The sequence below is a fragment of the Ambystoma mexicanum genome, chromosome 9 (assembly GCF_040938575.1).
Source record: "Ambystoma mexicanum isolate Mex_15411 chromosome 9, UKY_AmexF1_1, whole genome shotgun sequence".
In the NCBI taxonomy this organism is placed as follows: domain Eukaryota; kingdom Metazoa; phylum Chordata; class Amphibia; order Caudata; family Ambystomatidae; genus Ambystoma; species Ambystoma mexicanum.
This window is the reverse complement of record NC_090931.1, coordinates 1,272,552,492-1,272,565,349: the sequence shown is the minus strand read 5'-3', so window position 1 is coordinate 1,272,565,349 and position 12,858 is coordinate 1,272,552,492. Positions and strand designations below refer to the sequence as shown.

At 44.6% G+C, this 12,858-nt stretch overlaps 1 protein-coding gene across 2 annotated transcripts in view; it reads left to right on the top strand.

Moving 5' to 3' along the window:
• Positions 1–12,858, top strand: part of MARCO (macrophage receptor with collagenous structure) — a 231,178-nt gene that overhangs the window by 212,862 nt on the left and 5,458 nt on the right. For both annotated transcript variants that reach the window (XM_069616601.1, XM_069616600.1), the window contains one exon: positions 1,374–1,550. In XM_069616601.1, coding sequence (XP_069472702.1) covers positions 1,374–1,550 — 177 coding nt within the window. The remainder of the gene's footprint in view (positions 1–1,373; positions 1,551–12,858) is intronic.

The following is a 12,858-nucleotide window of genomic DNA, read 5'->3' as shown; positions in this document are numbered from 1 at the left end:
TGTCCTAGCGATCTCGATTGGCTTGGCTAATTGATCGTGATGCCCCCTCACTGGTTCTGTTCAGGCTACCCATTGTGGGCCTTTAGTTGAGAAGTCTGACGTTGGTGGTCAACTCCTTAATGCTGGATGGGAGACCCTGCAGGGCATGCATATGTAAAAATAAGGCGCTCTCAACAAAGATAGAACGCTCAATACATCTGTTAAGCTGAGGGACATTTAGTAGACAGTGAATCTTGCTCACGAGAAAATAAATGACTGTTGGGCTGAAAGGTTCGGCTTTCATGGGAAATGTTTGCAGCAGTCGATGTGCAGACATGTTTGAAAGAGGGCTAGATGTGATGAGATGGAGGCTACAGGTCACTCCAGTAGTTCTATGCTCCCTCACATGGCAGCTCATTAGAGGCGTCAGTTGCTTTGCACATGCACATGTGGGCATCTACTGCAATAGCATGCAATGTTTACTACCCTTTTCTCTAAGTATCATTACTCTGCTACTACCCTGTTGTTGGTGTGTCAAAGGGTGAAGGGGGATCGTGTACACACCCATGTAAATGTACCTTAAGGCATAGTCACAGAACTTTGAAGTCGTCATAGAAACTTTAGTAAACACACATAAGCGGCACCTAAAGATTCCAATTGTAAGTGTTAAATGTGGAGTGACTGAAAACATTTCCCAACATTTTTCTATCCATTTTTGTTCTCTGTCTGGCAGAGGTGAAGTTGCTCTATGCAGTATAACTAGGCATTTTCTTTGTTTTTAATGAATGTCGTATAATTTTCTTGGATTTTCTGGCTGTAGCAAGTTTGTGAATTCGGCTTTGAGGAGTAAGTTATGATTACACGAAAGAGTAGCCTACACCTGTGCTAACTAAAACCAAAAAAAAGTTACTTCTGAATCTGCACCGTAGTGAGATAATGTTTTTATTTGATTTTTTTACATTTGTATAGCGCACAAGGCAGCCCCTAGGAAGCGCACAAGGCAGCCCCTAGGCATCGCGGCGCTGTTACTTGTAGTTACACTTAGTTACAGGAACAGTACATTACATTATGCATTTAGGCAGGTGTAGGTGAGGTAGCTGAGGTCTAGCGTGGTTATGTGAAGAGTAGTGTTTTGGCAGCTTTTCTGAAAGCTAGTCAATGGTGGTGGTCTAACTAAATAGGCAATCATTGGGAATACAAAGCTGGGATGATCTACAGTGGGTCGCTCCACATTGCACAGACAAGATGACGGCCACTCTTTGCTGGAAATGGAAACCCTTACAATGGGAATTGCCAACATAATTCTGGAACGACTGAAAAAGATATACTCACAGCTTGAGGTTTACAGCATTTACGCACATGGTATGAACATTTGCTTTTTTTCTTTCGCACAGGGGAGGGATCATCTCTTGTGAGGCTGATTGGCGACAGAAAACGTGGGCGTGTAGAAGTGAAACACAACGATGAATGGGGAACAGTCTGTGATGATGACTGGGATGTCAATGACGGGCACGTTGTTTGCCGAATGCTAGGATTTTCTCGAGCGCACTCAATCTTTGTTGCACCACCAGGTAACTTAAACATGTTGTATTTATAAAGTGACCCTTGATTATGTAAAACGCCTCATCATGAAGTTGGCGGTTCTGCCAAAAAGTGGCAGTAATTGGGCCACATTACACGGAAGGCGGTAATCCGGGGTGCTATTAGCACCCTGGACCATGCCGGTAAATTACCGGCACCGCCTTGGTGGAAAGGGGAATTACCGCCCTATTCCAAGGTTGGCGGGGCGGTAATTCCCCCTTCCACCATTGCCCTTCCCCATTCCGATTTTTGCCCCATAGGGCATAATTGGAATGGGGAAGGAGCTAATTACGGCACTGCAATTTTGCGGTGCCGTAATTAGCACCAAGGTCCCTTAGCGGGTTGGTTTTTAACGCCTGCAAAAAGCAGGCGTTAAACACCAACCCGCTAAGCGACCTCGTAGTAAGGCGGTAATGGTTAACGGTCACCGTTACCATTAACGGTGGCCGTTAACCATTACCGCCTTCCGTGTAATGAGGCCCATTGTGTTAGTGTCACTTTTGTCGCACCACCAAATTCCAAGTTTGGCGGAATTACCACTTCTGGAACACAGCCTTACCACCACTTGCAATCCAGTGTTAAACCCACGAGAGCAAGTGGCGGTAACAGTAATTCCATATGGCGGTATTCCAGTAAATATACCACCGGAGTACCGCCCAACTCCTAATGAGGATTGTACGTGAAACCAAGATACAGATTTTCCCCTTGAAACCTTCTATAACACAGACTTATTCTGTAATGTTGGCTTAAAATGTGGGAAAAAAGGTTGTTTAAGTTATTATCACAACATCCAACTGTGCTTGTACAGTGAAGTGCATATCTCTCACACACGCAACAATTTAAAAAATATAAAGCAACATTCTATTTTGGATTCCCAAATGTGCTACTCACATGTTATCAATACAGAAGAACCAGGTGATAGCCACACAAATCAAGAATGATTACAAAACATCACTTAGAAAAACTATCAGATGTTCAAGGCTACTACTTTGTGTTGATGCACGATCCTTGATCACTTATACCTAGTTTGCTCTCATACTTAAGTATGTGTTTTATCTATGTCCTCTAAGAGGACACAAGAAACTACTAACATAATGTCTTCCTGTTAAAGTCCTTTCTCTTCTAGGAGGTTAGAAAATGATAAAAGACTAAACAAATGCAACTGGGACCCGCATACAAAGGTTATAGCACAATGTGGGTCATTTGCCTTCCTTTATAAATTGCATGTAAGGTGACAGTGTACGTTTGAACCTATGTACAAAAGATCCCATACCGTGCAATTGTGGACATTTCCAAAAAAGAGCTAACATGTGAAGAGTAAACAATAGGGATCATCGTATTTACTCTTCACTTTTCCAATATGGGTTAGAAACACGCATTGACAATGCCAACAGTTTGGGCTTTTGTGCAGGGATGGGAAATGCACTTGGATGCACTTCCATAGTGGAATTAATTGTCCATCGATGACAGTAGGTACATAATGGTATGAGCCTGGCCATCTAATGGTAGTGCCTGGCACATGCCTAATACTTATACACAAGAAAAAAACTGTTGGCTTTGCCAATGCTTGTTTGTAACAGTCAGTACAAAAGAGAAGGTGGGTGAGGCGCGCACTCCCGGTCCTGGTCAATTGAACCTGTTGTAAAAAATATAAGTAGCTGGGTCAAATCCCAAAATGGACAAAAATTCACAGGGTTAGATCCCTTCTGCTGCAAATCAGGTACTTAGTAATAACAGGGTTAGATCCCTTGCTGCAAATCAGGTACTCAGTAATAACAGGGTTAGATCCCTCGGCTGCATTTCTGTGGTCTGTAGTTGTTCTCCTCCTAGCGCTTTCTTATCTCAAATAATCATCAGGAAGGCTGTTGAGCAGGTGTGTCTAATTAGACTCAAAGGATTCTGGTAGCTGTAGTGAAAACGTTTTTTTCTGTTCAGGTGACCAGCAACCGACACCCCTCCAAAGCACAAGTCCTTCCTAAATTTGGGGGAGGGGAGAGAACCATCTTTATGATTCTCCAAAGTGGGGCACAGTCACCCCGTGGCCCTGCCTCTGGAGCCCGGGACTCCCATAGCATTCAGTACAAAAGAGAAGGTGGGTGAGGCGCGCACTCCCGGTCCTGGTCAATTGAACCTGTTGTAAAAAATATAAGTAGCTGGGTCAAATCCCAAAATGGACAAAAATTCACAGGGTTAGATCCCTTATGCTGGAAATCAGGTACTTAGTAATAACAGGGTTAGATCCCTTGCTGCAAATCAGGTACTCAGTAATAACAGGGTTAGATCCCTCGGCTGCATTTCTGTGGTCTGTAGTTGTTCTCCTCCTAGCGCTTTCTTATCTCAAATAATCATCAGGGAGGCTGTTGAGCAGGTGTGTCTAATTAGACTCAAAGGATTCTGGTAGCTGTAGTGAAAACGTTTTTTTCTGTTCAGGTGACCAGCAACCGACACCCCTCCAAAGCACAAGTCCTTCCCAAATTTGGGGCAGGGGAGAGAACCATCTTTATGATTCTCCAAAGTGGGGCACAGTCACCCCGTGGCGCTGCCTCTGGAGCCCGGGACTCCCATAGCATTCAGTACAAAAGAGAAGGTGGGTGAGGCGCGCACTCCCGGTCCTGGTCAATTGAACCTGTTGTAAAAAATATAAGTAGCTGGGTCAAATCCCAAAATGGACAAAAATTCACAGGGTTAGATCCCTTCTGCTGCAAATCAGGTACTTAGTAATAACAGGGTTAGATCCCTTGCTGCAAATCAGGTACTCAGTAATAACAGGGTTAGATCCCTCGGCTGCATTTCTGTGGTCTGTAGTTGTTCTCCTCCTAGAGCTTTCTTATCTCAAATAATCATCAGGGAGGCTGTTGAGCAGGTGTGTCTAATTAGACTCAAAGGATTCTGGTAGCTGTAGTGAAAACGTTTTTTCCTGTTCAGGTGACCAGCAACTGACACCCCTCCAAAGCACAAGTCCTTCCCAAATTTGGGGGAGGGGAGAGAACCATCTTTATGATTCTCCAAAGTGGGGCACAGTCACCCCGTGGCGCTGCCTCTGGAGCCCGGGACTCCCATAGCATTCAGTACAAAAGAGAAGGTGGGTGAGGCGCGCACTCCCGGTCCTGGTCAATTGAACCTGTTGTAAAAAATATAAGTAGCTGGGTCAAATCCCAAAATGGACAAAAATTCACAGGGTTAGATCCCTTCTGCTGCAAATCAGGTACTTAGTAATAACAGGGTTAGATCCCTTGCTGCAAATCAGGTACTCAGTAATAACAGGGTTAGATCCCTCGGCTGCATTTCTGTGGTCTGTAGTTGTTCTCCTCCTAGCGCTTTCTTATCTCAAATAATCATCAGGGAGGCTGTTGAGCAGGTGTGTCTAATTAGACTCAAAGGATTCTGGTAGCTGTAGTGAAAACGTTTTTTTCTGTTCAGGTGACCAGCAACCGACACCCCTCCAAAGCACAAGTCCTTCCCAAATTTGGGGGAGGGGAGAGAACCATCTTTATGATTCTCCAAAGTGGGGCACAGTCACCCCGTGGCGCTGCCTCTGGAGCCCGGGACTCCCATAGCATTCAGTACAAAAGAGAAGGTGGGTGAGGCGCGCACTCCCGGTCCTGGTCAATTGAACCTGTTGTAAAAAATATAAGTAGCTGAGTCAAATCCCAAAATGGACAAAAATTCACAGGGTTAGATCCCTTCTGCTGCAAATCAGGTACTTAGTAATAACAGGGTTAGATCCCTTGCTGCAAATCAGGTACTCAGTAATAACAGGGTTAGATCCCTCGGCTGCATTTCTGTGGTCTGTAGTTGTTCTCCTCCTAGCGCTTTCTTATCTCAAATAATCATCAGGGAGGCTGTTGAGCAGGTGTGTCTAATTAGACTCAAAGGATTCTGGTAGCTGTAGTGAAAACGTTTTTTTCTGTTCAGGTGACCAGCAACCGACACCCCTCCAAAGCACAAGTCCTTCCCAAATTTGGGGGAGGGGAGAGAACCATCTTTATGATTCTCCAAAGTGGGGCACAGTCACCCCGTGGCGCTGCCTCTGGAGCCCAGGACTCCCATAGCATTCAGTACAAAAGAGAAGGTGGGTGAGGCGCGCACTCCCGGTCCTGGTCAATTGATAAATCGAGTAGCTGAAGGCAGACCTGGTTAAAACATTTTCATTGCACAAGTACCATGTTTGCAGCTCCAATTAAGTCATTAACTCTCAGAAAATTGCTTTGCAGAAACACTAGCAGACACTTTGGGTGCAAAGTTTGATGGTAAGGCTTGAATAAAGAGAGCTCAAGAGTTCCCACAAGGAGGTGTTTTGGGAGGGGAGGGACAGGAACTGGTTGGGAATGGCCATAGGAATTAGCATGGCTATGGGCAGTCAATGGGTTGGCAAATAACCAAACAACACCTACAAGAGGTGTGTCCCCTCCCCATGTATGCCACCTAATAGACCAAACTTAAAATGTAAATGATGCCTGCCATTATCACTTTACAGGCAGCTTATACAATGGATTTCAATGAATCTGTCTGCTTTTAGCAGGTGCAAAGGTCGGGTGGATTCCATAGGAATCCTCTGGTTTTCTGCCACCATGTAAGTCACGTGCTGCCAGAAAAGTATGGTACAGTTTGAAAGGAGACCTGAAGAGTAGTACCGGAATGCCTACCCCTACTCTTCCTTTTAATGGCACCAGAACGCCACGGACGTTAAATGAAAGCATGAAGAGCATGTGCCTTGCTTTTACGCTTTACTATAACGACTCGAGGATTAGACGTTGACCACTCACGTATGTATTTTCTGTTCTGCTGAATGCACATCTAAAAAAGAGACACATGAAGATACATGAAGAAAATACAAGTATTATGAAGAGAAAAGAGAGAGAGCAGAAATAGATACACATTAATAATTTCGCTGAGCTGACATATTTTGTTTGGCAGCACAACATTTTCTGTAAAAATGTTTCTGTGTAAAATATATTTCAGCCAAGAGTTGCATTTGTATTTCTTTCTAAACATTAAGCTTATTTTGTCAGGAAATTCTCTATAATAATGAATAGAATATGTTTGCATAGCAACAAAAGTTGTTCAAACTCAGGTACAGATATTTTCCAGTTAAAACTGCGATCCCACTTTATTTTAACAGTTACAAAATGCAGACTATAGCCAACAAAACAGGTTCAAAATCCTACATTACTTATTCTGACTAGTTTTGCTTTTTGTGAGGAATCACTTAAGTGTGATATGAATCTATATAAGGCTCAGCGGTATGGCCCAAATGAATCCAATACCGTTCAAACAACTGTAACACCATGGCCAGCTAATCTAACAAGGGGTGGTGACTAGTAGAGCGTGCGTGGAAGTGCCTGAATACAACACATTTATATAACTTGACAAGTGATTGACTTAACCGAGTCTGGATAAACATCCCTGAAACACTGTACCCCTCTTTAAATGGCTTCAAACTGTACCACCCTACCATACATTATCATATATTACTAGTCAACAGTCTGGAATGCCTGTTTGAAAATGTGACCTTGCTGATCAATGCCTGTTTACACAATGGTGAATGTCTGAGGCCTTTTAAGCAAGTTATTGTTCCTTGTGCTAAGCAAAGCTTCCTTGCGCTTGGCTATTATAGAAAACATTCTCCAATCTGGACATTAACTTGCTTGAGAGACAATAATATCCTCAGTGATGTCAAACCAGGAATCCGACCCCATGGAGGGTTTGATACTGTAATCATGGACATATTATTGATTCTGGGAGGCCCTGGTCGACCAGCTGCTTTAATTCTTCTGGTTCTGTCAGTGGTATTTAACACGTTGTGCAAAACTAGTATGCCTAATCAACTGAACTAGGTGCTGGGCATTCGAGGGGGGTGGCACTGTCCGGGATTTCACCTGGATTTTGTTCTTTGGGCTAACTAAAAAGCAAGTTCTACAGTGTAAGTTACCCTACAGAGATCCTGTTGAATTGGAAGTTTGCCAATTTGTGCCTCCTTAATTCTGACACATCTGGGGGCCCCTTTCTGGCTATGCAGGTCTGGGGGGTGGCTTTTCCCAGTCATTCTATCTGTGCTCTTTTCCTGTATCCACTGTACAGAAATGTGGATGCGTTTTCAACAGTGTAATGCCTTTTGAGCCTCAGGTCAGCACAGCTGTCATATTAGCTGCTTAGGCCCAATCAGTCTTTCAGAAATGTGCCCCTTGCTGTCTGAAAATCACCTTACGCTCTTGGTTGAGGCTCTATCTATTCCCTACCTGCCAAAGTTTGCCCCCACTGTATTAAAGTCTTCTAAATAAACGTGTGGCGGTTCTTCAAGTTATGCAACTCAGAGTTATCTGGGTTATGTTTGGCCTAAGAAAATATAATCATCTTGCTGTCTTTTTTAGCACCCTTGATTGTTTACCCTTTGAATAAGTATTCAATCTCCAGTTCTGTGTCTAGTGAAAAGACCAAGCACCAGAGTGCCTCTCTCACACTCTTCTACACTGGTGAGATGTTTATGATGCTGGTCTTAGAATTAGGCCTGCTATTTTTTTAATTTTGCCACATTGGTGGAACGATGTTACAAGCGCTGGTCAAAAAGCTCAAGAACAGCCTACCCTTTTGTCTAAGAGAGGCGCCTCTACTGACTCTTTTGAAAAAGAAACTTAAAGGTGAACATTCTCCTCAGCTCTGATGTGATTTATGTGCATCAGTAGAGGGAGGAGCAATTGTCTGAACGTTAGGACCTCATCCCATTGGCACTGGTGGCTTCCCAACCTCCAGTCATTACACAACCACTTGCAACTCTTTCCGTCAACCTACTCCCTGCAGCAATTCTTAATGATTTCTGTTCTTTCATGGAAGGAATGTGACAACTTCCTCATTTATAGACTATTAAATCTGTCCATGGCTGCATAAAACACAGAAGGAGAGAGCTGGAGTGTTGTTTGTTTTGGGAGGTCTGTCTACAACCTCTATTCCTGCTTGCAGTGTCTGCATTACCAGCTTTCACCTTTAAAAATCCAGCTAGGTCGCGGAGCGAAGCGGAGTGAGCTGGAGTGTTGTTTGTGTTGGGAGGTCTGTCTACAACCTCTGTTCCTGCTTGCAGTGTCTGCAGTTCCAGCTTTCACCAGCTTTTGCCTTTAAAAATACAGCCAGATTGCGTTGTGACACACAGTGATCTGGAGTGTTGTTTTTGTTGCTTGTGGGGCTGGTGGGCGGTTAACTGTCTCAAGATGGAGCCAGCTTTTAAGGTTTTTGCCAGGGACCAGACTTCAGTCTAAATCACAGGTGAGCACTGCAAGCATCACGCTTAAAGCTTTACCTACATCTTTCAAACACCTCAAACCGCAGCCACCCTTGATGCCGGGGCCTGTGAAGGGTGGGGACCAAAGGGATGGGATTGGGGCACCCTCTAAAAGATGCCCGCACTTGGTTACAGGACACTTCTGATGGAACAGAATGCTTGGGGCTATAGGATGCTATGAAGGGCAAATGCACCACAAAATCAGTCGATGTCCTTTTACCTACAAGCCTTCTTCGACCTTTCAACTCCGGCCAAAATGCGGACAAGAAGTGCATTAATGAGCAAAACTTCCCACAACGCCAGTTCTGGACTTTACGGATGCCAAGCATTTACAAAGTGAAGATCTATTATCCCGATCCTTCGGGACGTCAACTCTCCAACCCATGAATTGCACTATACTGGACCCCTGAGCCCCAAATCCTTTACGGTGAGGGATGACATCAGATTTCTACCACTGTCTCCATGGATTCTTCTAGAAGTCTGACTGAGACGATCACAGAATAAAAGACCGATCCACAGTATATGGCCATTACTTGGCAGTCACTGAAAGAAGAGGTGAGAACCCTTTCCGGTTGGAGGGATGATGAAAATTCCATGCTAAACCCGATGACACGACAACCACAGCTCAACCCCTTTGCCACTGGCTTAGCTGAGACGGCCACCTCCCTGTCTGGGGGTGAGGCCCGGGATTCCCTGAACTTACCCTGGTTAGCTCAACATCTCCCGCCCCGAAAGATTAAACACAGAAGGATCATGGCGCCCTCATTCTACCGACCAACAAAGGCTTATCTCATTTTCTACAGACCAAGGAGGTATTCGCTCGCCTCATCAAGACTTGCAGGGCACTTCCCCGTCAACCCTTCAAACAGATTTGTCATCTTTGCCTTGTTTGATGAATTACCCGAGCAATGGAGAGAATCTGTCTGGCTACATCTTTCATTGTGACTTGATGAGTGCCATAACCACCTCTCTTTTACCATCCATCAAGCTTTATGAAACAATGAAGGAGACAAGCAGAGAACAATTACTCTGCTTGCCTTGATGCACTCCAAAATCGTATTAATTGAAACTTTCATTACTTCACTTCAATCAAGAGTGGACCAAGAGATCTAATGTTATATGAGGATACAAAGAGGGAACCAAGACGCTTTGGATCTTGAAAGAGCTGAAAAAAAAGACTTACTGAACTCAGTTCTGGACTTTCTCCAACTAAAAACAGCATCTCAAAATAGAAAGGCCACTTCAAACAGGATGACCAGAGCCAACCTTCCCGAGAAAGGAACCCGCAACCCTTCCACAGCTCTCCCTGGCACTCTTGATAAGCCTTCTCATAAAGCCATTGACCCTGATTGTCCTATACCGCTTGATCTGGCTGCGGGAAAAACCTCCTTTGCCCCCCGCATCCCCAAGGCCTCAACGATTGAACCAAAAGTTGAAAAGGTGATCGACCTAACTATTAACAAGCAACTGTGTGGTTTAACAGCAACGTCATCGAATTTCTACACTCTTTCGACCACTGAACCTGCATGGCCCAATGCCTTTTCCATCTTTGGCCAAAGGAAAAAAAGAGGAAATTAACCAGGGAGAAAGATAGTGATCCACCACAAGGCAAGAAACCTAAACACCAGCCACGACTACAATTCAAGTTCCCGAGGTGGCAGGTGTAACTAACCAGTTCTTCCAGCCTTTGTCCCTTCCCCACTCGACATAAATCAACACTCTAGAGGCCTGCATATAACTGCTCTACTTACACCTATGATGAGGTGCATTCTGTAGATGAAGAACTGTCAGTTCTCCTCCTACCCAGCCCTAGGCCAACCTTGCCTAACCCAAATATTCTACCCACTCGAGACATTCCTAAGAAGCCTCAATGGCCATGGGATATGAAAAAGAGGAGTCCATTCAAGGACATAATCACCCATCCCAGACCAACCAGACCAACAAGCCCATCCCAGACTTTAGCAGAAAGACGGAAAAACGCAATGGAAAAGTATGATTTGACGGATGACATAAACTCATGAGGTCAGCTAACATTGAAGTATATTCTGGAGCACAAGACGAGAAGGACTAACCGCTTGGATCCCAGGAGTAATAAGTCCCTTCTAACAGGGATAGTCCATGGGGTCACAACCCCCAAAGACCTTCAGGTTCTTCACCTATAAAAGTAGTCCTGGAACGCCTTCTACCTGCCAGTGCCGGCTTGATTTTGAACCGTGCAACTATTATGCGACTCTTGCACAATGTTCCCTTGTTAAGATTCCTTAAAACTGAGGATATCTTGATAGTCAATTTTCCAAATGAACATTCGACAAACAGTGTCATACTACTTCTACGCTTCCAAGGAGTGAACACTTAGCTTCTAGAGGTGGCTCACGTGCTACTGCCAATGGGATTTGACTCGTGAACATCTGTCTTTGGTGCCATTTCGACCCCTAACGAGAGGCCCTGAAAATAGGCCTCATTCGCCCACTAACTTCTCGGGCTTGCTCGCTCCGAGTCTGGTTGGTCCTCCAAGTTGGAGCATTATCAAAACACTGCCTGCCCCTTGGTCAAAGTTCTCCTCGAAGGTCCATCAAAATTGCCAAACAGACGTTCGGAAGTCACGCTGAAAATCGCATTCAAGTACACGATCTCTGACGAGCGCATAATTATTCACAATACGTCAGTCAAAATAACAGACACTGAGAAGGGATTGGCGGCGGCTGGCTCAAGAGTGAACCAGTCTAACGAATAGCCACAAAGACCTCTGCGAAAGATGGTATTCTGGAACACGAGAGGATTGGCACATCTTTCCAACAACACCGACATACACAAAGCTGGACTGGATATCCTATGTTTGCAGGAAACTTGGCTTTTCAAAGCCCCTTGCCTTGATGGGTCCAGTACCTTATTTACTCCTGCTTGGGAGTGAATGAGGTCGCATCTCGGGGACATTGCCACCTTCATGAAAAACGGGTCTGGGCAAACTAGGTGCAATAGGTGCGTAGAAAACTCCTTTTCTGCAAATAATCAGCTTGAAAGAAACCCCTGAAAACCGAACCTCTAAAGGTCTTCTCATCATTATATACTGGAAGCTGGCTGTCTTAACCACGGGCCACTTTTTAGATCTAGTGGATCACTGGACTCATCGATTTGAGCAAGACTTTAACATTGTGGATGGTTACCTAAACTGTCAATGTATTGACCAAACAACTGGTCTCCCCCCACCCCAGTGGGAATCCAGAATCCCAGGGGATGTGAGAGCTTCTGAATGGTGAAACGTGATGTCAGGTGGTGACCGCCACATCCTCAACCTCCAAATTGACATTGTTTAATGGACCTCGATCTAGTATACTAGACTACGTCATCCTTTCTAGCCAACAAACCCAGAAAATCTTATCTTTGAAAGTAATCTGGAATACCAATAGCAATCATGCACTACTAAAACGCACATGGAAGGGTGGGTCCAGTTGTCAACAGGAAATCTTTAACGTGGATCTGGATACTCCCCACGGCACCAATTGCCTCTGTAAAACAGTGTGGTTCTCCAAGTAAGCTATTGACATGCGGATGCAAGGTTAGGGAGTAAACTATGTTCCTCTCAAACAGGAATTGAAACAGCGTCCAAGAGTTGCCCTATCACTGGAGGCAGCCAGCAAGCACGTTCCTAACAAGAGAATCGCCTTTGAAAAAAACTCCCAAACAAGGACATCAATATGATTACCAGGAAGCAAGAGCCTCAACAGCTAAATGAAATAAGAAAAATGGAAGCAAAGGTTTAAAAACTGGTTGGCTCTATACAAAGCGGATATGATACAACAGGATGCTGAACAGATGCTCAAGGCCCTCATTAACAAATATGCCAGATCGTTTTGGTGACTGCTCAATGGACGACAGTTAGGTGGTGGCGACCCACTTCTCCACACAGTCTCAGAAGAAGCCTGGACAGATTTCTACTAGTATCTATACAAACTGAGGGACAGTTCTCTCCAAGTTCCATTAGAGAAGCCAGGCCAGGGATGGTCATTCCAGCTTGACCTCCTCAA